Source organism: Zonotrichia leucophrys, chromosome 1A, assembly GCF_028769735.1.
Source record: "Zonotrichia leucophrys gambelii isolate GWCS_2022_RI chromosome 1A, RI_Zleu_2.0, whole genome shotgun sequence".
Classification (NCBI taxonomy): domain Eukaryota; kingdom Metazoa; phylum Chordata; class Aves; order Passeriformes; family Passerellidae; genus Zonotrichia; species Zonotrichia leucophrys.
The window spans coordinates 48,094,778-48,122,229 of NC_088170.1; the positions used below are offsets into that span (position 1 = coordinate 48,094,778).

The window sequence follows — 27,452 nt, forward strand, 5'->3', positions numbered from 1 at the left end:
TAAGAAATTCCCAGACATGTGTGCAACTGTTTTCCAATGCCTTGTGATTGACTTTGTTGTGAAAACAAAATTGTGCATGTGGCAGTCTATTGCTCTGCTTTATCACATGTAAGGCAGATGGAACAGGATATTAACTGTTATTTTAACTGTCTTTTTTATCAAAGCTAAGGTAATAATTTACCTGCAGGTGGGAGGAGGAAGCGACACATGGAGGGCATGTCCTACTCTTGTACTCATGGTTTCCTCTCTTTTCTTTTGCAGTGAGTATGTTCTTGAACACATTAACCCCCAAGTTCTATGTTGCCCTGACAGGCACATCCTCATTAATCTCAGGACTTATTTTGGTAAGTACTACATCTATTAATATCAGATTAATAATTTTTTTTTGATATCCAGAATTGTATTTCAGGCTTCATGCAGATTAATAGGTATCTTTTTTGCTTCTGTAAATTTACAGTTCTGCAGCACATAAAATTTATCTTTATTTGTATGTCTCTTTCTGTGGGAATGAAAACGAAAAAAAAAAGTTTTTCAGTGCTGTATCTTTGAAGATAAAAAAAAGTTTTGAAGAATAATGTGACTCACTAACAACCCTACAGTAATTCTTAATGAGTGTTTGCAAATTAAGTGCTTTCCTTGACAAGTACTACTGAAATGAAAAAGGCCAATAAAAGGAAGGGGAGGAAAGGTACCAACTATCTCAGTGTAGCATGGTCCTTTCTGAAAGATACAGCAGGACTTACTAGAGAAACACCAGTTCTGGTCCCAGCATTCCAAGGGATAATTATTTCAGATCTTCACTTCTAGAATCTTTCCCAGTACATAGCTGCCTATTTGCTTAAATGTCTGTATTTTTAAACCATTTAAAAACCCTCCTCCCATATGTAATTCTTGAGGGCTTCTTTATGCAAATTGATGCAGTGGAGTGAATCATAATACCATCACAATGCAGGAGTCCAAAGCAGAGCATTTTCTCTGAATTTTATTAATATCTTCATAGAAACAAATAGAGATTAAAAATATAGGAATTAACATGGTGTGCATATGTGTATGTGGTCTTTTTTTGTTTCCTCAGTGCTGAGAGCTGGCTTACTGCTTACATAAATGAGTAGTATAGCATAACACAGAACAGATCAGAATGATCCTCTAGTCCAGCTGCCTGATGACTTCAGGGCTGACCAAAAGTTAAAACATGTTATTGAGGGCATTCTGCAAATACCTCTTAAGCACTGACAGGCTTGGGGCATCCACCACCTCTCAAGGAATCCTGTGTTTGACCACTTTCTCAGTGAAGATATTCTTCCTGATGTTCAGTGTTATCCTCCCATCACAGCTTTGAACCATTCCCATGAGACCTGTCTCTAGATAGCCAGAAGAAGTGATCAGCCCCTCCCTCTCCACTTCCACTCCTCAGGGAATGGTTGCCTTTGTTTTAGTCTTGTTTGTTCAAGTTATGCACTTTTAAAATCTGCTGGATACAAGCTGTAGACACTCACCACACCAAACTAGGCATGTAACTGGGGGACCAGTGAGACCAAGTGTCAGCTATTGTAGTGATAAGTGGAAAGAGGAGTGAGAAACATGGCTAGAGGCTGGTTCACATCACCCCAGATCTACTAATCTCAGAGAAACCTGAAAGCAGCTAGGATCCTAAAAGAACATTATCAGTTTGATTTGGGAAATCTGCACCTCTCACTTCCACATTGCCTGTAGCCAATGTAGATAAACAAACGGCATCCTTGAGTGCTTAATGCCTGTGAGACTCTCATCACTTAGATGACTTCAGGTAAAGCAGCAGGTGCACTGCTGCTGTGCCTTGCTCTGTGTTTCCTCATAGTGGAAGGCAATTACCTAATGTTTGCACCTTGGGCATTCATCAGTCTTGTATGGATTGAGCCCCAAAGCACTCAGCGGAGCCCCAGAGAGATCAACAGAACTTTCAGGGTATGAGCAAGAGCCAGACCTGTAAGACTTGGATTCAGTTCAGCAGAACTCACTCAAATACACAGGAGGAAAATAATGTTAGATGCAGCATTGTCACTCAGAAAGAAGAAAATGCTGGGCAGCACCACCAAGATGAGAAGGATTGAGAGAGATAACATGAGTTTCACAGACACAGTTCTGTATTTGTTGCTACATGGCAAAGAGAGCAGGAGGAGGTGGCAAGACAAAGACAGTTTATTTTTTGCCCTATTGAATTACATTACAGAATCAAACAGGCATAAAAACTTTGAAGAGTGACTAATTTATGTGGAACTAAATTCATCATTGTGAATGTAGGTACATTTTATACCGTACTCATAAAGGCAATTTCTGAGGAATGAGCTCAGCAGGCAACTTGTGAGCAAGAAATTTCTAACTGCTGTATTTTGATGGGAAGTACAAGAAGGAAGTGGCAAGAAGTAGTCAAGACTATGATATGGAGGAAGGGCAAAAGGACACCAATAGAATCATTTCACAAAGAAATCAGATTGAGCCTTAATCAAAAGAAGTCACTTAGTATTACATGAGAAAGTCCATTATGAACAAGTTGAAGAAACAGTAAGGTGATAGAGGTGTAGACACAGAAATCAGACTGAAAGCCTTTTTTGTTTGTTTTTTGTATCTTCAGTACTGCTATCAGTTATTTGCTGTTCATATGGCACCTTCCTAAATGTGAAAAACATATATAGGCCAGACAGGTAACAGCCAGGAACCCTGGATTGTGGAGACCGCTGTCAGTGGTGAGACAAACATGTTTTCTGTAGATTTGATAATGGCAAAAGAACGAAGCAGATGTGATCACAGAAAGAAGAAACTGCAAGTAGACCAGATCACATATCAGAAGAGGCAACTGATTAAGTTCTAGTGAGGTAGTGCTAGCTTGTCATTAGCTCAAGTGTGCTTCAGATTAAATATTTCTTAATCTTGCTGTTTACCAGTGGCCCAGTTTTACGTGCTGTTTACCATGACCAGTAACATGGTGAATTGCCCGCAATGCCACACACTTATATCAGACTACACAGCATCATCAGTTCTAAAGGATTCTTAGTCCTGTTAATGGTATAAAGTGAAGTTCTTACATAAAATGAAAATCGTCTTGTCAAAGCTACATCACTGGGGTACTTCTTAGGCTAGATTTACTAGTATTGCTTGGAATTTTCCACCATATGGGCTGGCAGATTTCATTCTATTATCAGTTGGCTCTAGTTCCTAATCAGAAGGAGAAATCACAGCATCGCAGGTTATGAAACAATGGAAAATTCCATCATTTCAGAAGTGTGGTAACTGATGGGAAAGTGATTGCTTTTCCTAATTCATGTTTGGGTCATGAAACAATGACTGCAAAGTTCAGCTTTGGGCAATTGAATACTACATTACTCCTTTGCAAAACACTACACTCCTCTCTTATTTTGTCTCATACTTTGTTTTAATTCTTTAGGTAAAATTCTGGCCTCGCTGCAGGCAATGTGACTTAATTGAAGCAAGGATTTCAGACCTTTTTTCTTATAAGTCAGAACTGTGCAGAAAATACTTTTCTATCTCAGGCATTTTCCTTAACAATTACTTGACTACAGCACATAGTTAAAAATTAACAATTAGGCATATATTCACTTCATCCACGTGCTGTTGGAAGCATCAAAAATAAGAAGATTTAGTTCACAGTTGCATTAGAAGTACTGTATTGGAAACTTGGTTCCACCACAGTTACTTTTGCTTCAGTAAAATACAGTGTGCTGTCTCTCAGAATACAATGAACTGCATTGTATTCAATGTCTGGGAGGCTGAGGTTTTCCACAGGTAGGGTAATAAAACTGTCACAAAACACACCTGACATCCAGTAAATGCTGTGAACTAGAACTATGCAAATGCCACTGAGATTTCTAAATAAAGCCACATATTTAACATACAGTTATCACCAAAGCTGCTCAGCAAGCATGTGAGGCACTTGCAAAGAGATTGATAGTCTCAGTTCTAACAAAGCACAGGTAGAAGCGAACCTCCGACTTAAATCTCCACAAGAATTCCTCATTATTCTATTTCCAGGCTTGGGAGAGTAGTAAGTGTCTTCTGCTACACAATGGAGAACATTCTGCAATGAACAAATACCAGGTCTTTCAGATGCAAGAATCAGCCAGCCTGCAGAGGTAGAGCATGACTAGACACTGCCTAGCAGTGAGCAGCAAGGCTGTTTGCTGCTACCCAAGTGCACAGCATGCTGTCAGAGTCACAGCGTTTTGGAACCAGTGGAACCAGTACAGGAAGTCTGAGGGAGAACCTGAGTAACACAGGACTTATTTTCTGTAGATACTAATTGTTTCTCTACCTTTGTGTAGTCTGCTGCAGAGAGCCAGAAAGGTGGCTGAGTTCTGGGTGCTGCCACAGGCTCTGGGAAAGTCTGACAGTTGTGCAGGGACTGAAAGTCTTCAAGGACTGAAAAGCAGTACATGGTAGCCATTCAAAGTTTCTGCGCTGCTCAGAGAAGACTCAAGGTCAGGAAGGGCAGAATCATTGTAAGGAGTTCCTAAGAAACTGGAAACATTTGCAAAGGAGCAGATGAGAGAGGAAGGGTCTATTGGAAGGCAGGCTGTAACCCAGTCCACAGACAAGAAAATGCTGTCATAACTAGGTGGGATCTACACAGTGTTGAGAGAAGTAACACACTTAATCCAGGCAATATGTTATTTTCTTTTGAGTTTCTGTATTTCCAGAGGTGGATCAAGTAAATAGCTATTAATTCTGAATACGCTGCCCACTAGCTCTGCATGTATATTCTCCTGCTAACTCTTTGAGATAAGACAAATGGAGGTTCCGTAACCAGGAGCAGCCTAAGAGGATGCTGAGTGGGTGTATTTAATTTAGAAGGAAAGGGGATGCTTATCCTTCAAGGCTGTCATCAAGGACACTCAGCATGGTCAGAGGCATGCTGTTTCCTAGATCCAAGACGGGGAGGACTGGAGGATCAGAAGTCACTGGCTACCCCTAGTAGCTGAATAAAACAGACCAGCAGCTTGCTTTGTTGGAAGGCAAGTAGCATTGTATAGTCACATTCATATGGGTAAAGACTCTTGCTTCCAAAACATGGATGAACTTTTCCATAGTGTCTACTGCAAACAGCCCCTGGGCTGTAATACACCTGGAACATTTGCAGTCATTGCCTGGGAGAGTTGACACAGGCCAGGTAGTGTGCCACCAAACCAACAGCATGGATTATTTGAGCCAAGCCTGTGTTGTGGTCCCTTTTATTTATAAAATAGCCTTAATCATGGAACCAAGTCTTGCCAGCACTATGCTGTTCCTCCAGAGAGTAAGTTTCCTTTAAATCTATTAGATTGGTTAAAGAGTACTCCAAATCTACCCATCTGAGACATGAAAGTCTCATTACAAGACTGAAAGAGAAATCTGAGCTGTGGAAGATGCTGGCAAATTAAATCCTTTAGTGCTTCTGTTGAAGACTCCATACATGTACACTAGGAGGGGATAACAGAGTGTTTGCTCTAAAAGAGGATGTCTGTCTCAGAAATGAGAAGCAGAAAAGCATAATTCAAATAATGGATAGACATTGCTCCTTGGTCCAGTGAAAACCACACCAAAACCATCCCTTGTGAATTGATGCATATATAATGGAATATCTGTTCTGAAAAACTGTGCAGGAAGATCAGATCTGATAGCCAAGTGATGTGGAATAGATCCGTTGCTACGGAGCTAAATAAAATTATCTGGGATTGTTTGTATGTGAGAGCAGAGATAAGAAAGAGGATGACTATAACATTTTCATTGCACAAGGGAAGAGAAGTGCATTAAGAAAACGTTTCCAACATCAAATACTCTCACATTAAGCAATACCTATACCAGATTAAAAAAATAAAAATTCTAAATTGCACTTAATGCATAAAGCTGGAAATGTTCAGAACAGGGTTGTAACTTGGCCCTTGGAACATTATGGTCCCAAAAATCCCTTGAGAGTTTGGAGATGCTTGACCCTGTTTCAATTTGAAAGCACAGGCACCGGCTAGAAAGACCCCCAAGAAGTTTGCCACTGCTGTGAAGGGGAGATCTCTGAAAATGAGCTCCCGTCCCACTGTATGTATATGACAGAAATGAGGTGGCCTTTTCTTTCAGAGGTGGTTCAGGAATTACCCTTCTGATAAATTTCCTCTCTACTCCAGATCTCTGTCAGTGAGTAATTAATCCTTATAGTAATTTATTCTATCAAATGATCTCTCATCTGCTGAACTGTCAAAAGATTGACATGTTGACTTCACATGGCTTTCAAACTAGATGATGCAGTTAGAAGTCAAATTTGATTTACAGAAATCAGGTTTCAAACCAGATGATGCTAAGATGCAGAAATTCTCTAAAAATAATTTATTGTTTTGACTTAAGTACCAAATTACAGATTTTACCTCTTCATACACGCTGAACAAATCATTCCAAGCAAAGGCTTGTGATGATGATGATTTATGGCTGTAATTTCTAAGAGACGGTATGGATTGAGGTCTGGCTGATGTTTCCTGGCATTGGATTCACTCAACATAGCAAATATTTTTCAAAGCTGCTCTAAACAATTTGTGAGCTTTAATGCCTTTATAAAAATTTATTAATGTATTTGAAAGTCTAAGGAGGCAGACTTACAGCTGTGTCACATCTGAGCAAGCTTCTGTCACTCAGCTGAACTGTAGCAGAGACCACATTTATGTGTATGTACTTTCTTAGTGATTGTCCCCTCAGTTTCATTGAAATTCAGTGTGACAGCTTCCCAGCTGGTATACATTTGTGCAGGACAAGTGGGCTCAAGTGTGCTTTTGTGCTGCTCACTCCCGCTCTGGGTTTACTGACCTCATCTAAAAGCTGATCATGACTAAACTAATGAGCAGGAATTTATTAGCACATTTTGTAAAACCTTTTTTATTTCCTCTCTTAGAGAAAGTACAAAGCTTGTTAGATATGCTCTGAGTTTTGCACAGGCAGTCTGGCAGCTGTACCTGAGTCCTTGACTTAGGCTATAGTGAAATTCTTCCTGAGTGTCCCTTGCCTCAGTGCAGGACTATAATCCTTCATTCCTAGCACACTCTCCCTCTGAGGCTTTGGACAGGTAGAACTGTGGCTTTTGTGCCTTGCTTTGTTCCAAGGTTTTCAAAGACAGAACAGAAACATGTTCACAGCAGATCTATGACTGTGTCTTATGCTGTAGCCTTTTTCTTACAGTCAGCCACATGCTTATGGTGCTCTCTTAAATCATAAGATACAAACTTTAACCCCTTTAAAAAGTTTGGTGTGCCTAAGAGCATGAGAACAGCTGAAAGCAAAGCTGACACACCTGTGCCAGTTCCCTGTCCACCATCTCCAGCATTCAGAGGCAGTGATGCATGCCAGGGGAAGCCTATCAGCAGTGTGGAACAAGCGTTCAGTGACACTGCATCAGCATTCTGTCCTTGGCACTTGGCATTCCCACCTGGCTGCTGTTGCAGGCACATGCTAGTGGAACCAGAACAGTGACAAATGCACCTCAGACTCTGTGTAAGGAGGAACTGTCCAGGTCGTGTGGGTTTTTGGTGACATGGGTGGGAAAGAGTTCACAAAGATCTGAATATGTTAATGCTCTGGTTTCTCTGTGACCATCTGTTTATCTTCTCACATGCTATGTATTCACATAGTCCTTCTGTCTTCTTCCCATCAGACTGCTCCACTCTTTCTTGTTGATGTCTCCCAGAAATGCCATTAGATTATTTTGGGAAGTGATCTCCAGAGCTGCCACACAATCTCGTGTGAACTCATCTCAAGTAGCCATCCTTGAGACGAGTTCACATATTCAGACATTCATTCCCTTTCACTCCTGTGCAGATAGAGTCCTTCCATATGAATCCTCTATAGATGCTTTAACAACACCTTTAAATCCAGGGGAAGCCTCAGTGCAGAATGTATTGGGAGCATCTTTTGGAGAGAAACATTTTCCCTCTATGTCAGAAAATTTATCTCCCACTTCTTTAAAAAAGGGGTTGGGGTAAAAATTATGTCTTGTCTACAGACAGTCCAATCTCATGGACACAGAAGTAATTTCAGCTATATAAAGACGTCAAGAGAACTTAAAAATAAAAAAAAAAAATTGAAGAAAGACGTATGTGAAGCCTGGCCTGAACTTTTCTGGAGCAGGCAGACCCCAAAGAGGCCTTCCAGAGCCTGCTATTGACTGACCCACCAAAACCTGCCCGACAGCACACTGATGGTGACAAAGATGTGAACACAATCCTTTCTCTTATTGTTGTTTGTGCCTAGTAGGAAGAGATTTTATCAAAGCTTTCAGGACTGGTGTAACACATGGAGATACTGAGGAAAATGGAAGGGCAGAAAGTGTTTGTTCCCAATTTTTAGTGCAATCTGTATTGCAAAATCCTGCCAAATTTCTCAAAACTCCTTAGATTTGCTTTTGTTTCCTGTGCTATGTAAATGTTTGGGTGATGATTCAAGTTCACCTTCTCTATTCGTGTTTCTTTACAATTTTTACAGTCTAAACCTTTTCCATATTTATATGAATTATTCTTCATTTTCAGGTTTATGTGGTTTCCTGAAATATGTTTTCTTACTGAGTAATATATTTTTTGGTGAAAATACCACAGATACATGTTTATGTGTATAATTTCAATTACAAGGCTGTGAAATTATTTCCCAAATAGCGTTCTGTAAATAATATTTTTTTTCTGATTTGCTAGCTAAATGCCTGAAAATAAAATTAATTCGGAGTCAGCCCAAGTCAGCCAAACAAAATAAAACACAGTTCAGCTAAGGGGTGGAAAATCCTAAAAGGAATAGGATTCAGCTTCCTAGAGTTTGTTTGGCATTTTTAACTTTTCAAAATTAAACTAATTGGAAATTAAACTAATTTTAAATTAAACTCTGTGGAAGCATGTACTGGGGAAACAAGCAAGCCTGCCTTTGCTCCCATTCCCTGGCCTGCAGAGGGAGTTGAGGCAAGGCGAGGCAGGCTCACCCCTGGCTGCAGCATCCATCCTATCGGCGGGGCTGCCATTGGGCCCAGTGGGGGTTTGCGGGGAGAGCTGTATTATAGACGTAAATTTAAAGAAAGAGGCCTAACAGCTGAAATAATTTGAGGTTATAGAGGTTATTTGGGTTAAAAAAATATATTTAAAAAGTGCAAACAAAAAAAAAAAACCAAACCCAAAAAACATTGCGTTGACATGATTTGAGATTGTCCTCCTAAACTTGGGTTACATTTAACTTCTCCGTGTGCTCGGGCAGGGAGGCCGCGGGGCGGCCGGGGCTGCGTCCTCGCCTGTCGGGCTGCGGCGCAGCGCTGAGGGGAGGAGCGGGCGGGAATCGGGGCTCGGGGCGGGCGGGGGAGCGGGCTGGAATCGGGGCTCGGGGCGGACGGGGGAGCGGGCTGCAGTCGGGGCGGAGGCCGGCGGCCCTGACGGCGTGTGTCTGCCTTGCAGATCTTCGAGTGGTGGTACTTCCGCAAGTACGGCACCTCCTTCATCGAGCAGGTCTCGGTGAGCCACCTGCGCCCCCTGCTGGGCGGGGTGGACAACAGCGCGCCCAGCGCCGCCAGCGCCGCGGGCGGGGACGCGGACTCGAACCGCCAGAGCGTCTCAGGTGAGCGGCGCCGGCCCGGCCCGGGCTCCCGCTGCCCGGGGAATGGCACTGCTGCCTCCTCGGTAGCTGCTGATTGCATCCTTCCGAACTCACGGAAGGGTGTTGTGGTGTTCAGGCTGCCTGGTTAATGCATGTGTTTTCTCCGTGTTGTGAAACCCCTGCGAAATAGCCCGTGCTCTTTCTGCAGTGTCCTTTGTCCAGTGGAGGGGCTGCAAAGATGATTAAGGGGATGGAGCATCTCTTACGAGGAAAGGCTCAGGGAGCTGGGCCTGTTCAGCCTGGAGAAGAGACAATGCGTGGAGATCTCATCATCCATGTCTGTATGAAAAGAGGGTGTCAAAGGGATGGAGCTCGGTGGTGCCAATGTGAAGGACAAAGGGCAATGGGCAGAAGCTGGTGCACAGGAAGTTCCACCTGAATATAGGGAAGAACTTCTGTATTGTGCAGGTGACCAAGCACTGGAACAGGTTGCTCAGAGAGGCTGTGGAGTCTCCTTCCCTGGAGATATTCTAGACCATCTGAATGCAATCCTGTGCCATGTTTAGGTCAGCCACTGTGGTCCCTTCCAACTCAGCCAGTTACCTGATTCTGTTACTCTAAAGGCTGTATTTTTAGTGAAATCATTTAAAGTAATAGCAAAGTCGTTTAAAAAAAAAAACAGACAAAGAAGTAAGAAATGTTCATCTGGTTTTGCATCACTTTTTTATAAATACAAAATAAAAACTTACTTTTTGTAAGTAGTATGTAAACAACATTTGGATTTAACCTTAATAAGTGGTGGCTTAAAAGCGTGGTGGCTTTTAACAGCTTAAGGGCTTGTTATGTTCCCGAGTCTGCTACAGATTTACTTTGTGACTTTGGACAAGTCCTGACATAGTCAGGGTTTTTTACAAGGCCCCCAGTTTAGGAGGCATGCTTTCAGGCATCTGTGGCCTGCGTTTTGCAAGCTTCCAGGCAATCACATCCCCTACAAGTTTCAGAGCAAGGAGTGAAGACTCTGACCCTAAGTCATTCAGGCCTGAGGCACTTTGAGTCAGGTGCCTCGGCGATGGTCCCAGCCTGCCTATAATGAATCAGCCCCTCAAGCACTGAAATTTGTGGACTGAAGGAGCCACAGAGGAACCTGTCTCCCTAATTGAGTAACTTAGTTGCCTGAGGATTGAAAAATTAGCCCATGAGTGATGAAAATGCTGGTATGCTATTGCTTCTGGCTTGAGTGGGAGGTACTCACTGTTAATGTCAAGGCAGGAGCATCTGGGTTTGTGCTCCTCATCTGTAAAATGAAGCTTACCTGTCTCTGTCCTAGCTTGGCTTACGAGCCATAATCTTATGGATGTGCCCTTAGATTCAACCAGAATTTTATTACATTTATTTCATCTGCAGGCTTTTAGAATATATCAGAATTTACAAGTGAAGAAAAGGGAATGAAAAGAAAAAAATCACTTATGGAGAAAACATTGTTCCACAGTTGAGCTCCCTATGTCTGCACCTGGCAAATTTTATTCTACTCCTCAGTGTGCATGAAAACAGGCAAACAAGAATTAGCTCTGAACTTACATGTTAAATAATAGAGGTGGCTTCACAAAACCTTGTTATTTACTGAGCATGTCTACTTGAGGAATCCTCCATGTAGCACAGCAAATTCAGCTGTTGGCATTCTCATCTGAAGAGAGGCTGTGAATAGCAGCAGTGCACGGTCCAGGATATTAGATTTGGGTGAACTGGCAGAAAGCATGGTTTGTCTTGGAACCACCTGTGTGCACTCATCAGTGGGCTCAATCACACTCAGCAGCTCAAAATAACTCCTGTCATTTTAAAGCAAAGGCACAGTGTTTTAACTGGTGAGGTTCACACAAACATCTTGAATTTTCTGATACAAAGAAATAGTCAAGGTGTCTTTGCTTTCAGTGCACTGCCACTGAACTGGGACTCTCAGTGTCTCTGGACAGCGTGTCTTTGTGGATTTATTTTAGCCTATTATTTTATATAGCCTGTTATTTGTGCCTTCAGGTGGCAATAAAAGGCCTTCTTTACTTCCCCTTCTTTTTGCTCAGTTTAGCTTTCCCTGCTAAGTGCCAAAATACTTCATGCTTTGGATGAAGCATAACCACTTGAATTCAAATAGGATGAACAAAAAGTGTCATTGCAGTCAGATAGTTGTTACCCAATCTCATTGGCTGCAAACAGACCAGGTCAGGACACCTGGAACTGAGAAGTCTGATGTTGATTTAATATTTATAATGGTTTGAAAGTCATATTATATAAAAACTGTGGAGTTGAAGCTTGTCAAACAGCCATACTCTGGCTGCACAGCAGAGCACAGCAGAATGTCACTCAAGCACTTGTGCTGAGTAAACCAGTGGAACTTTCTAATATTAGCTGCCTGCTGAAATGGGTACTTCAAATACACTCTTCCCTACAGTCTGCCTGTTGCTGTGTCTGCTCCATGCACTTGCTGGGTAGGCAGCAAACTGAGGGCCCACCTCTTATTCCACTTGACTAGTTTCTGTGTTGCTGAGGGTCTCCTTCTGTTACTGTGAATAATCGATGCAAAATGCTTACTGTCCGTGCCTCTGTAGCCCCATACTCAGATGTAGGAGCTGTGTCCTTGAGAAGAGAGGAGGACTTGACTTGCTGTTCAGTACTTCTCCTAACAGAACAGGCATAAAGGGAACAGACATATTGTTACCATAAGGATACTCTTCTGATTCAGTATTCTACCAGAAAACTGTTGGTCTGATCTCTTCAGAAATTATGTCAGAAAAATTCATAGGGAGAAACATGTTGGTGATCATTTTTAGTAGAAAGCACCTAGTGACATGCTGGAGGGCCAGTGCTACTGGTGAGTTTCTGCAGAGCCCCATGTGAAAGCTCATCCAGTAGCAGCCCTGAGGTGGAGTGACATCCTGCCTCTCAGTGAGTCCTTGTGCAAATTGTGGGGTTCATTCTGGTTTCACCTTCACTGGAGTGAATTGTCTTTGTTGAAAGTTAAGAGAATAAATCTGGTGTTAAAGGTAAAACCAGAATCAAGACGTCACTGTTTCAAAGACTGTACAGCTTAGTTATATTTTTTCAATTTTTCTTTAAATTGCGTTGTTGATTTCCATATCTCTTACTTCTTGTAGTGTGAAAAATTCACGATTTTTCCCACAAGGGAAATTTATAAAATGTTTCTAATATTCTGAAACCTTTGGAATGCAATCAACTTTTCTCTGCCAATCAGTTTCAGCATCTGCTTATATCTTAAGTAAGATCAGCAGATGTTTGCATGGATTTTTACTTCACAAACTAAGGAGGAATTAAATTTGGCAACTGTAGCTGAGATTCACAGTGATTTACAGCATTAACTGGACAGTGATGTTTTTCTAGAGAAATAACAAGTCCGTAGGGACTGGGTTAATTGCTGTTTTTTCAGTGCAATAACTCAGTGTGATCCCTCTTCAGTTCTGCATTATGGTAAATGTGAGTCCTGGAACTAATCAGTATTATCTTTTCATGTGGCATTTGGGGCTTTGTTAGTGGTTATTTGTCTGGAATGATTGCATTTGTTGACACTAATTTATAATTAAATTATTATTTAAGAAAGGAAGAGCAGTCTGATTACCTTCATCTTGGTGCTCTAGATGGGTTTTTGCATTTGCACCTATAAAAAAGCCATTTGATAAGGCTCTCATTGTATGGTAACTGATGTTTTTTATAAACCTCAAGTACCATTGTAATTTGGGAAAGATTAATTATGTGTGTGTCTGCTTCTTACAGAGTGCAAAGTCTGGCGAAATCCCTTAAATCTGTTCAGAGGAGCTGAATATAATCGGTAGGTGCTACAAAATTACAATTTTCAGGCATAGTCCTGCCTTAAGGAGCTTAACTGTTCTGTTCCATTAATTTAACTTAGGAGATGAAGAAACAAAATCAACTGTAGAAAAATGCACTTATGTCAGGTTTTTCTGTAATTCATAAAATGTTCCTGAATTAAAAGGAATTTAAATTCATGCTGATGCACTTTCTTATTTCTCTTAATATTTGCTATTTCTCCAATTTTTGGCAACTTTATAAAAAAAGATGGAGTAACCTAAGTGTGTTGTGCCTGGTGCTAATGCAGCAGTTCTGTTCAAATCCATTCTAGCAAAAATCCTAATGAATTCCATATAGGTTTCATTGAGTCCTAATGTTTGAATATGTGTTTTACCAAATTCCAGTGTGTCCTTTTCAACATCCTCATTAGCTTAGGCTCAGCTGCCATTGCTCCATCCCAGTATGGTGAAATGCAATGTATGTTGGTTAGAAGATTGGCCAGGTGAATTTCTTGGCTATGCCTATCTCAGAGGTCTGGGATTCTTTTCTGGATTTGTTTTGCCAGTGTGACCTCATTAACCAGAATGTCTCCTTGTTGGCTCGTTTGCAGGTACACATGGGTAACAGGAAGAGAACCTTTGACTTACTACGATATGAATCTTTCAGCACAGGACCATCAGACATTCTTTACCTGTGACACAGATCATTTACGGCCTGCAGATGCTAGTAAGAGACCTTGGGAACAATTGGATTAATGATAGATTCATGGCTGATTTAAACTGATGCAAGAAAAATGCAGTGAGACATCAGCTCTTTCATGTGGATAAGAAAAGGCAAAATTTTGATAATGAATTTATAGAATTCTAGGTCTGAACAAGTAGCTATATATGTAAATTATTTAATTTGTGTTGCTGTGTTCTGCTGTGTTGCTGGAGTCATTCAAGGTACCATTTAAAAGTGTAAAGGCTTGTTCCTTTTGTCCTCTTTCTTGCAGTGGCTTCAAACATACATAGCTTAATTTGCCTCCAGCTGCAGTGCAGTAGGTTGAGTTACATTATCCAGGTTTCATTTGGTCTACGCTGATAGAAGAGAGAGAGCTGATGTAAAATTTGAGACCTGTGTTTGATTCCCTGATGTAGTTAGGTCTGTAAAAATTTGGGAGCAGCACATTTACAACTGAATTTGTATGAGCAGCTTTAGTTGTGTTAAGCCTGTATTGTGAAGTCCATATGCAGACTTTCATTCTACTAAAAATATACAACAATGATTTCAGTCATTAGAATTTGCCTGTGAAGAGATAAATATTTGTCTCTTAGGAAAGGAGAGATACTAACAGTTGGGTGCTCCATTCTGAAGGCATAGTTACATAGGAGAGCATATTGTGGTTTTTTTGGCACATGATAAATATGAATCCTATTTTCTGAACTTGTGGTGTAATTATGAGGTGGTAATATTAGCCTGGAAGTTGTTTCCGTTTAGCATTCACATAAATCAACAGCTCAATAAGGAGCTAGAATAAGAACCCCAACTATCCCTTTATTGTTTTGTTCTCTGTGGGATCTACTACATCAAGAGGAGGTAGCTGCTTGTCACCTCTGTATTTGGCAATGCAGACAGCCTGATCTCTCAGCCAGACTTTCTCCTAGAAAAAAGTTTAATTAAATGAAAGAAGAAAAAACATTGAGTATTTGGGACAAAAGCTCTTGTTTGTTTTGTGTCTTTTTGAATGATCACTGAGCTATATGAAATGCTCTGTAGTGACTTAGGCTGAGATCAATAAATTATTTTTTTACAGTGCGGTGGATTCTCCTTGTTAATCCTTTAATAACTGATATTTCTTTCTCTTCCTTTGTTTATTGAATAGTAATGCAAAAAGCCTGGAGAGAGAGAAACCCTCAAGCCCGAATTTCTGCAGCACATGAAGCTTTGGAATTGAATGAGTGAGTGACAACAACATTAACATTTATTTCCTGTCTTTTAAAAAACCATTTGATGATATTTTAAGGCTGGAGGTTTGCTGTAGTAATTTTTAACCACGATTACAGGCCTGTCAAAGGAAGGCCTACAACAGAAGGAAACCAGCACAGCTGCATGTTGTGCTAGCTACCCAGAAGATCCTTAGGGTAGTGATGACAATGGGAGTCTTCCTATTGATGTCAGCAGGCTTTGGAACAGCATAGAAAAATGCTAATTAATTTACCTCCTGATGAGCATATGAAATATGCATTTAAAGGATGAAGAGTTTCCTTCTGGATTTCTCAGTCATCAAAAACAGAAGCAAGAAAGAAGGAACTCATAAACACATTCTCAAAATACTCATTTCATAATATGAGAAAACATGATGTAATTTGCTGTGACTTTTGGTCCTTGAGTCTGTTATTTATTTTTTTCAATGAGAAGTGTAGTATTTTGAGATCCCACAATAAACAGTGCTGATGATTTACTGGTATGGCAAACTGTATAAATGTTGCTAACATGCATAAAAGGAACCCCTTAAGTTGCTGAAGTTAGATTGCTAGCTTCTAGAATTCCATAAACTGGTGCTGTACAGATAATCCTTCATGTGTTTCATCAGAAGAAAAGAAGGAATTTTTTCTTCTTGTATAGTGATTTAACATGCAGCATAAAAGGGAAAAAGCAAGCTATAAGCCTGTCCTACTCACATTTCACAGAATTACAGAATGGATGAGGTTAGCAGAGATTTTTGGAGGTCAGCATGTAACCTCTCCCTTCAGACAGGGCCACCTACAATGCCTGGCACAGAAACATGTCCAGCAGGCTTTTGAATGTCTCCAAGGAGAGAGACCTGACAACTTCCTTGGACAGCTTGTACCAGTCCTCAGTCACCTTTATAGTAAAAAAAGTGTTTCTGAGATTCAGGGAGAACCTCCTGTGTGGTTTTTTGTGCCCATTGTCTCTGATCGTTTCACTGGGAACCACTAAAAGGAGCCTGGCACTTTCCTCTTTGCCCCCTCACTGCGGGAATTTACAAACTTTGACAAATTCCCCCCCCAAGCCTTTTCTTTTCCAGACTGAACAGTCCTAGGTCTCTCACACATTTCTCATATGTGAGATGCCCCAGTCCCTAATCACCTTCATTGGACTCTCTGCATGTCCGTGTCCCCCTTGTGCTGGGGAGCCCAGAGCTGGACACAGCACACCACATGTGACCTCATCAGGGCTGACTAGAGGGTAAGGATCACCTCCCTCAACCTGCTGGAAACACTTCTGGTGCAGCTCTGCTGCAAGGGCACAGTGCTGTTTTGGTTTTTGCTTGGTCTGGGTTGGGTTTTCTTTGTTGTTGTTGTTTTATCTTTACAACTACACTTATAATCTGTTCTTTTTATATGGCAAATGTTACAGTTCTGTTGATTCTTTTCATATCTTTACGGTAAGGGATGTGGTTTATATTAAAACAATAGTGCATAAAACTAGTCTTGATTTCCAGAACGAGTTTTAGGGATGTAGGATTAGTGAGACAGCTGCTTTACTTTCTGGGACAGTTGTCAGTAGGTGTACTCAAGGGCTGAGTGATACAGGTCCTAAAAATGAGAGTCATGGTGTTGTTGACAGAATATTTGTTCATTGGGATAGTTCATCAGAAAGGTACACAGACAACATTTCCTTGCCTCTGTATTTAGTACATCCCTTCTAGTCTGCATGTCTTCATATAGTTTTTACTTCACATACCTTTCTCATGGTTTTTCGTCTGATATTTTTGCAGGTGTGCTACTGCTTATATTCTCTTAGCTGAAGAGGAAGCAACAACAATTGTAGAGGCAGAGAAGCTGTTCAAGCAGGCTCTGAAAGCTGGAGAGGGCTGTTACAGGCGCAGCCAGCAGCTACAGCACCATGGTGCCCAATATGAAGCCCAACACAGTAAGTTTTTTAGGAGGGAGAGAACTTCCAAAGAGTTCTTTGGATTTGGGGTTTTGGGGTTTTTTGTTTTCCCCCTAAGAACTATGCAGTCAGTGTTCGACATTGGCTGGAATGTGGTCCTAGAGCCAGACTATTCTGTTTTAGTGTTTTTACTTGATTCTGTTGCTGAGATGTCAATGCTCAGATTACAGATGTGCCTTTATTTTGTCATGGCAGAAGATGCATAAGCATGTACTTAACAGAAAAGAAAAGGTATCAGAGCCAAAGAGAAATGACATTCAGGAAAAGCTGAACACCCTTTAAGGAAGTTGCCTTTTTGCAAACTGGGCTTATGTTGTGAAAAGGCATGGTGGAAACGGGAGTGAAGTGATGTTTAGCCTGCTTTTTTCCATCACCTCTGGGGTAAATGCTTACACTGTGTTGTTCTGTGTAAAAGTTAATGAGACCCATTAGCCAGTGAGACGTTGGAAGTTAGTTGCATTTATTAAGAAAGGTCACAGAAACTTAAAATTTTAAAAATTGAGTAATAAAGTGCTTTAAATGGAAGTCAAGATTTTTATTACTTTTTTAAAAAGTTTGAATAAGCAGGTTTATCTGCTGTGCTATTTATTAGAGTCTCCTTAAATCTAAGAAAATACATTCACTGACAGTAAATGACCAAAAAGATAATAAAGCAAGCAGTCAAGGTTATTTCTAGACTACAGTGGATACCTTAGGCAAAGATAACACAAATCAATTACATAAATACAAGCACTAGCATACTTTTGGGCATCTTCAGGTTTCTCAGGACCTGATTTCACAGCCTCTGGCTATCCTCCATAATTTGAAGATTACTGATAAAAATTGTACATAGTAAAATTGTCTGTGATCCCTGGTTTCAAATGTGTATGCAAGTATATACCTGAAAACCCAAGGTTTCCTAAAACTTGGGGATAGTATTTAAAACATTTGTTGTTTGTAAAATCATATTTAGAATGGTTTGTTCATTTTTGGTGAAAGTAAAAATAGAAAGCAGCTGAGCCCTTGAAGCAATTTTTGGGCTCTAGCAGGCTTATGGTTGTCTGTGAAACCTTAATTTGCATACTCAATCCATCTTGAGTGCACCAATTCTATGAAAAGTACACAATAAGTGGTTAGTAAGCACTGTCACGATGTTTTTGTCCAAGGTAGCCTGGGAAGGTTTGTGCAGGCAGATACAAGTATGTTATTTCTGTAACCTGTGTGTGCTAGGTAGCTTCTGTCATCATCAGATTTGCCACCCTTCAGTACTGCAGCAGAGGAAGTAACCATTGAATTACAAAGCTAAGTGCACTGTCACAGAGCAGGGAGGCAGAAAAGTGACTGCCAGCTCTGACCATGCCTTCAGGAGGGGCCTGATCATCCCACTGTTCTGTAGCACTCAGTCTCCCCTTGAAAATGTCAGTGTGCACCCACAGAAATTAGGGAATCTGCAGCCTCAGATGTTGCCTTGGACACAGGGGCTTCACTTAGAATTCTTTTGATTGTATGCTAGACTTCTGCATGTTTACAAAGGTGGAGAGGAGGGACATGTGTTGCAGTTCCATGGTTCTGAGAAGTCCTGTATTCTATTTCTGGTCTTCAGAGTTAATTCTGGGATGAAGAGTAGGCATTTCGTCTTTTAAAGGTGAAATACACTGTAAGCTCTTGAACCACAACATGTTGTTCTATGTTTCTGTTTCTTCACGTGTTCCACCTCCTTTATAAAATATTTTGTTAAACCATAAAGAGTAAATAATGACTTTGAGTACCCAACTTGCCCTCTTTAGGTGATAGCCTATTAAAAGCAAAGGCAATTTTATTTTTAAGGTTGCTCATGTTAGGCATCCCAAGTCATTAATAACCTCAGAGAATTTTAGTCTGAAAAAATGTCTTGATTTCTTAGTAAGTGGATGCCTTTTGAGCATTCCTGCTCAAACTCCTGAAAAGAAGCTTAACCTGAAATGTATACCTCATAGCACATTACATAAACATGTTGAAACAGATGTAACTAATAAATTGTGTATTAAATATATAGGAATCAATAGAGAGATAAGGAATTAGGTAATACAGAATACAGCTAAAGAAATTATTCTCTCCTTATTTATTTTTTTCCTCTAAAGTAAATCCTTTTGACCTGCTGCCTAATCTATTGAAAATTTTAATAACACCTTTAAAACAATTTGTGGGTACTTGGAATGTTTTCAGCACACATGTTGTTCTTATTATGAAAGGCTTGAAAATGTTAGGAATAGGCTAAAAATCTTAACAGAGCACATGCTATACTCAAAGATAATTTGTAGCAGGTGTATTACATTTTCATGATTCAGTAATTTTATAGATTATTATCTGTCCATTCATTTCCTGTTGGTCCAGAAGCATTTTAAGAGTTCACATTGTAAGTGAATGAGAAGTGAAAGGAGTGAGAGTTCTCCAGGAGAATAATTATAACTGCTGTTCAGTTTCTGTCATCTTTGCTGTTAGGGAATCTTCCAGCACACAGGACTGTCATATCTCAAATATGTTAATTTGCCATCCCTAATTAGTGGTGTGAGGAATTTGAAGATGGTAATTGGGTAATGAATAAAGGCTGTAAACAAAAAGTTCAGAGTATACTTTTCTTCTAATCATTAAGAGAAAGTTTTTTAGGAGGATGAGGAATTGCTTTAATACTTCTTTTTGACAAGCATGTACATAACTGTACCTTCAGATCTGCTTATATTTCACAGTGCAAGGCCATTCCAATAAGTACTTGTACCACTGTATGTCTTGATTATTTCCATTGATTTCAGTTCTATTATGCCACATCTAAATATTCTGATTTTGGTAACATTTTATTAAAATTCTTGTGAAAGCATTGGTGGTAGTGAGTAAGAAAAAATTTTAAAAAACCTGTGTTTCCTTTTTTGTTGGAATATTCAATGAACCTTTGTTCTATTTTAATGCTGTTTCTTTTTCCTCTTATACAGGAAGGGACACCAATGTGTTAGTATATATTAAAAGAAGGCTGGCAATGTGTGCAAGGAAGCTGGGAAGGACCAGGGAAGCAGTGAAAATGATGAGAGATGTGAGTTTGGATTTCTTTTGCATGTCATATTTACATAATTGTAGTACAGAAATTATACATTTTCTTGCAAGTTAGCAGCCACTCCTGCTTCAGTCAGCACTGCTGGTATTTCATTTGTATGTGTAATGTACATAAAGACAAAGTTAAGTGATCATTTATTTATAGGGATATGTATTGGAGTTAGGAAAGCAACATCTAATACCAGATGGGTGGTTGCTCATGCAGCCTGAACTTCCCATCCTGGTACATGTGCAGTGAAGGGCAGTCTTTAATTATTTGATCATGAAGTTTGTAATATTTTTTTGTCTGAGCCCATGTGGTGAATGCTGCTAACTTAAGTATTCTGTTTTCTCCTTCAAAGCTGCAGTTTGGCTCTCTGCATTGTTTGTGTCACACTGTTCAGCTCTAGGGTGTTAATTATTCATGCAAAACCTATCACTGAAAAGTCAAACCCCAAGTTATGAATCTGTAATTAACTGAACCCCCTCTGAGATGGAGGCTGACTGTATTGTGTCTTTGTAGGCAGGGGAGCACCAGTGGTAGTTATAAGCTAAAAAGTTACAGTCTTGAAACACTGAACATAGCTATTTTGGAGATGGCAGAAGGGGCAGCTGTTCACATTAGGCAGTGTATGTGTTTCAAATATGTAAAATGCTCCAGTTTTTCAATGTAGCCGTGAATGCCCAGAATTTCTTTCAGTGATACTCCCAGGATGCAGATTAGGAGCACAGCTCTTTGAGGAGGTGACTTATATCACCTAAGGTGGCAAGTCTGTGGCAGAAGTAGGAATGGAACCTCTGGGCAAATGATGGTAAAACTCCCAGTTTCCTTTGTTTCTTACACTTCATATTCCAGCTCCCACAAAAAAAAATGGAAGAGATGAATCCAGCAAGATACATAGTTCTGCAAATTGACATGCAGGTGTTAAATTTTAAATGCACAAAATTAAATCCCAGACTGGAATGAAGCACGTGTAAAGTGTTCTTTAGGCAGCTCAGATGAATGGTCCGGGAAGCTGCCTAGTGAAAAGGGAAATTCTTGTTACATGTCAGTGGGAATTTTAATGTAAAAAGGAAAGTGACTTTCTTGGAGCTGAGGCACTTGCATCAGGGGCAGTAGGGCAAGTGTGTTTGCCAGCTTGGAATCCAGGACTTGACATGTCTTGAAACTGGAGCACTCATAAGCATTTTTTGAAAACACTGAGCAGAGTTCACAATAATAATGGAGGTTCTCATCCTAAGTATCTACAGATGCCAAGTGGTGAGTAACTTTGTTTTCTGACTCTTGCTGGAGCTCTTCAGGCACACAGCTCTCAGTCTCCAGAACCACTAGAATCCCAGACAGAGTTGTTGAAAAAGAGCTTGTCAAAAAAACAGCCATTGTACAGCTAGGAGTGTGAGAAAGAGGAATGAGGAAGAAAGACCTGTTTTAGCAGTCTTCTGGTCAGCTGGGAGAATGTAGATTTCAAAAACATTGTTTTCAGTCCAGCCAGCTCCACTGATTCTTCATGAATTTTGTTACACAAGCACTGTGGGACAAATACTGAAATGTTTCTGGGACAGACATTGGAATTCTAAGTTCTGGCATTAATACACAAGAAAGATAAAATTTTGAATTTCCCCTTCAAATATCACACATCATAATTATGGCAAATTCTGGAGCTTACTATGGGCTGCTAAATGTGTTTTGAGATTTGTAGATAGGGCTATGGGGAACAGATAGTCTGTGAAGCATTCTTCTGCTATGTCAATATGTATGGATAGTTGTGTATGCAGAGCACTTGGTCTGGGGACTTGGGTGGTCTGTCTAGTCCTAGATTTCTTATGCAAAGTGAGAAACAGAGCTTTGATTAGTGAAGGACTTATTTTTTCACTAGAGATAAAATTGAAATTTATAAGCAAAATAGAAAATTATTGCAATTAAGTACAATGTGGATTTCCAGAGCCAGCAATAACAGGGAGACAAAGTCATCAGCTATTAGACACTTAAAAACAAAAAACACTCTTCAACAGGAATGTTTTGTTAAAATGGAAGGACTGGATGCAAGACAGAGGAGGTATAAAGATGGAATTTCATCTTAGGGAGTTTCAACTCAGATCAATGCATTCTGTGTTTTTCCACATAGAGATACTGAGCCAAATTCTCAGAACTGAATTAGATACCTTTACAGCTCTTCTTTTTAAGCAAGCAGAGCTGAGAATTAGCAAGTCTCTCGATGAAATATTAAAGCAGCAGTAACTCTAGGTCACAGCTCCAGTACGCTGGGAGCAAAATTAGGGTCAAGTCAGCTGTGCAGATGCTTCTCCCAGACTGGCTTGGAGCTACTTACTTCTGATGAATGCATATCCTCCATTTCTTCATAGAAGACATAAATAGTACACTTATGGAGAGGTTTGAAGAACATGAATCTGTCATTGAAGGTTTCTTTGTGATTGATGAGGAAGGAGATGAATTTATTCATCCTAAAAAGAATACGAAGAATATGTTGGCTGGGGACTGCTGAATCTAACATCAGGGAACACAGGGTGGAGGCCCTGTTTGTGTTTGAAAGATTGAAAACAGGTTTCTCAAGGCATGGAACATGATGGAAATGAAGTGTTAAGAGGTTCATGACACCATCTGGGAAATATGATTGGGATGTAGTGAGTCTTTGCCACTTCGAAAAAATAAAATATTTGAGAGTGTTTAATTTATTGCATATATGAGGCCATCTTGAGGACATTACTGACGGATTAGATTGTCTTGCTTGAATTTTTTGTAGGAAAAGACTGAGATCCTACTTAAAGCACCTTAATGGAAGGAAAATGAGCTGTTGGTGACTTCAATAAGAGTTTTATTTTATGGTCATATATACTGTTGATAGGAAAATCATATTTCTTAATATTATATTGAAGGTTTTTAAAAGCAGGGGCTTTTTTAAAAACTGTTTAAAATCAAGGGTGCTTTAATTTTAAAAAATTGGGTAGGAATTTCTGTTGATTCTGTGATTGATTTTGAGACAGTATTTTTTTGCTGGTTTTGCTGCTTGGACGTAATTCATTCAGTTGAATTAAAGAGAATTACAAACATGTAGTTTCCATGGAAGCATGTAATGGAATCATACATAGGTGTTGCTTTTGCTTGTATTTCTGATGATAATTATTGACTATATTTTGCTATAGAAACCAGCAGCTGTCACTATTTGTATATATTGAGTTAACTTGTGATCTCATTTTGATTACTGTATTGTTGGAATAACTCCAATGTAGTCAACAGAATTATTCCAGTTTTATTATTGTTTATACAGAGCATGATATGGTCTGTGAGGGAACTAGATTGCTTTACTGTCCCTGAGGAGAAAGTCTACAGTGCTCGTTGTTTTATTTGTTGTGCTGATTATGTTGGGAGGATTTTAAGTAGTTTGTTCTAAATGATGTTGGAGGATTTAGTATGTGCAGAGGGGAAAGGCCATAATGGCTGTGAGTAATCTTTAGTATCCCTTGTGTTGAATCTTCCAAGCCAGTAGTGGTGATGAGCAAGGGTGGCTTTTTGTGCCACCTGCTTTCCATCTTCTCTTTTCAGAATCCCTCAGCATTACAGTGGAAGAAAACAGGAATGTGCTAAGTTTGCATCTTGTGTTTTTCATTGATGGAAAACAGAGGATGGGGAGGGTATGCAAAGGCACTTCCCTCTCTGCTTTGTGGGTTACTGAATCAGTGACTGCACCACTGAATTCAGGAGCAGGCCAACACAGTCATTTTCTTAACTGGGCCACTGGAGTATCCAGATGAAAATGTACCATGCAGGAAAATGAATTGTCAAATTAATTGGAGCTTCTTGGGATTGTTCTGGAGAACATTTGGTGAAAATAGCTTTAATTGAAGGGAGATGTATGTTTATGAAAGAGAAGAGTGGCAGGCAAAAGGTATGCTATTGGACAAAGCAAGTGGAAGTTCTTAATTGCTTCCTCCTTCAGAGAGAAGAAGAAAGAAACTCATTCTAGAGTGTATTTATCTCCTGCCCCATGGGCATGCATTCCCTCAAAGATTGCTTTGTGTTCTTATTAAGTACATATTTCTGAGACAGTGGAATTGCAGCTTGCTCTATGCTCAGCAACTTTGTTCAGAATTGAGTGAGGGAGAGAAGAGGGTCTCCAGGTCTTCCTTAAGTCTGGAGAAGGAAAGAATGACAAACACTTTTTCAGGGTCAGAAAAGTATATTTTATTTCTAGTATCAGTCATATCTGCTGATAAATTACTCTTTAGACCACTATAAAGGACCTAGAAGTCTGCTTTTACATATTTAGCTCTGAGAACCTTGCTGAGGATATTTCAGTTTAATGTGTTTTTGTGTTCATCTTGGTGCTCACCTGTAGTCACTCTTTTATGCCACAGAGGACATCTAGGCAGCTTGTATTGTCAAGAGGGCTGCATGCTTAGCCATTGGCTGTATGAGAAGTTCTGTAAATAGTTGGGCTGCCCTAAGCATCTGAAATAGTTTTAAGAGATTATGTCACTTGAAGGGTTTGAAAGGGTACTCAACCACACTAAATCAATTTTAATGATATGGGTAGGCTGGGTTTTTATCTTCTTCTGATCAGTTGTATTAATGATTTTTGCTGGTATGATAGTTCTGCAAATCTAGCATACTTTCTTGGCAACTTCTTTACTGAGCTTTGAATAAGGATTTTTATTCAAGATTCTGTCAAATTCTGTATTCTTGTGTGCACTGCTGATTACTTTTTGAGTAAGATATATATGTAACCAGAACAGTGTTCTGCACCTTGAATTACCAAATTGTGTGAAACAAAGGGAGTACTTATTCCTAATAAAGTATTCCTAATAAAGATGTTATGATCCCTAGCAACTTAACAACACAATTTCTGCATGACAGCTACTGACTGTGTCTCCCAAATGCTTCTGTGCTTGAGGCAAGGATTAGTGAGTCAAACTCTTTGGCTTGTGTTACACAGGTCAGGTTAGGCAGGCTGGGCTGCTGTGAGTGGGATTCTAGTTTTATTCACATCTGCCGCAGTTGTTTCAAGCACCATTTATTAAAATTTGAAGGGAAGGTACTTGGTTCAATGAGACCAGTGTTATCTCATAGATTTTATTGTTCTTTACTATACTATACTTTTACATATATTTTACTACTCCTGTGAATGGTGACATTTGCCAGTCTCCACCACAGATTGATATCTTCAGTTAATTCTTTTTCTGATCCACAAGCACTGCAATAATGGCAAGTGATAAATACTGATTTTAACATTTTCATAGGTCTCTGTATTCAAGTACAGTTTGTTTGTTCACAGATTCACATGGTATGCTAAGTGGGTACAGTAAGTTGGAATATCCCTCATTTCAGTGGGCTCTTAAAGTGGAGAGTTCTGTGATTCCCCTAATGATATTTATCCCTTCCTTTATCTTCACATGACTCAGACCCCTCACTTTTAGTCATGATTGTGATTCTGCTCAGAACTCTCAAAAGCTAAAAATTTGGTGACTACTACCTAAACTGACAGTAATGTTTCTCATATAAATTACAGGTTTCCAGCATTGTCATTCTATTAAGATAGAATACAGTCACATAGTCTTGGTGAGAGCCCTGGTAACTGGACTCCTTTTTGTTCATCTTGCATCAGTCAATATTCAGAGACTTGTATATTACTTTAATTATGGTCTTCCATCTCTTTGGATTATCCTAGCTCATTTTTGAGCTCCTAGATAATTTCCTCACTTTATTTCACTTAAAAATCCACTGCTAAAAATATGTCAGTTTCTGAAAAAAAGAACTTTAGGATGTTCTTTCCAGGACTAATTCTGTCTACTGCTTTTGCCACCTCTTAGTAGCCACTTTTACTTTCAGGAGGAATTAAATGTATTTAATATGAGTTTTCATGAGCAGGTTGCTTCTAATAGAAGGTATCCCTACCCTCACCAGGGGGGGTTGGAACTAGATGATCTGTAAGGTCCTTTCTAAGCCAAAACATTCTGTGAATCTGGGATGCAAATAAAGGGGACTTCAGCAGGACTGTGAGTAATGACTTTATTTTCATTCTTTATAAAGTTACTAATATTTGATGTGACAAACATTATTATAATTTAGAACTGTTACATGTTTTATATAACATGATTGTTTAGTAGTAAGTGCAAAATCTAGAATAACTTGTGTTCTTCTGGGTTCATGCCATATCTGTTTTAAATTTCCCTTTATTCCTGAAATATATTCATTTTTTACAGCAAAATCTAAATAACAGCATTTTCATAATTGTATTTATTAAAGAACTTGTCATACTGTAAACACTTTAATCCTCCAATTAAGAGAGAACAAAAATGCTTCATGCTCTAACATATTTCCTTACTGTTTGCATATTTAGTAAGGTCATTTTTCACTTAATTTACTCATTGTTAATCCTACATTGAAGAGAAGTCATATTGTCTTTGAATATTATGCAGCACTAGTTCTAAATTCAAGTTTAAAATGGAATGTTGGCAAATTATAAACCCATGCCATCCCAGAGTTAGTGTGAACTGGATCTGGGTCTCTTTTCTTACACTCTGAGGTTGTCAAATTTCCTGAATTCCACGTATGAGGAAAATACAAGGATCCTACTGCTAATTATTTCCAAGCTTCAAAACAACAGGATCTGACTGATTTGGTTTCTTAGCTGCTATCCTCTCTGAGCTGTAAAAGGGTAACTGTAGAGCTGCTTCCAAAGAAACCAGTGATCATTTACCAAAAGGAATGCAGTACTTAAAGGAATTAATGAATTGACAGATTCCTGCTTTTGCTATAATTAAGCAGAACTTTGATTCAGATAGGTCCAGTGTATTTTAGATATTTTTCCAACTCCAAGAGCCATGATGTGTTTTTATCCCATGAATCCCACTCACAATGGGACAGTGGTGGAATGAGTTGCACTTTTAGGACCAGGAGTTAGACTCATTTTTAAGCATCTGAGGCTTTTTGTGTGCTAACTTTAGTCTGCTCACAGTGTTTCTGCCCTTCTGTCCTTGCCAGTTGAGCTGGCCAGGGGAACAACTTAAAAATTAGTGCATCTAATTAGACATCAGAAGGTCAACATGGAGTGACAATACCAATGCCTCAAGCCCAGGGTGAGCTTCAGTCAGAGCTTTGACATCTG

General features: G+C 39.6%; 1 protein-coding gene across 2 annotated transcripts in view; it reads left to right on the plus strand.

Annotated features, from left to right (window-relative positions):
• The window catches only part of ST7 (suppression of tumorigenicity 7), a 136,610-nt gene that overhangs the window by 76,964 nt on the left and 32,194 nt on the right, over positions 1–27,452 (plus strand). For both annotated transcript variants that reach the window (XM_064702689.1, XM_064702688.1), the window contains exons 2-8: positions 262–344; positions 9,432–9,591; positions 13,351–13,405; positions 13,997–14,112; positions 15,251–15,326; positions 17,111–17,265; positions 20,232–20,329. In XM_064702689.1, the coding sequence (XP_064558759.1) occupies positions 262–344; positions 9,432–9,591; positions 13,351–13,405; positions 13,997–14,112; positions 15,251–15,326; positions 17,111–17,265; positions 20,232–20,329 (743 nt within the window). The remainder of the gene's footprint in view (positions 1–261; positions 345–9,431; positions 9,592–13,350; positions 13,406–13,996; positions 14,113–15,250; positions 15,327–17,110; positions 17,266–20,231; positions 20,330–27,452) is intronic.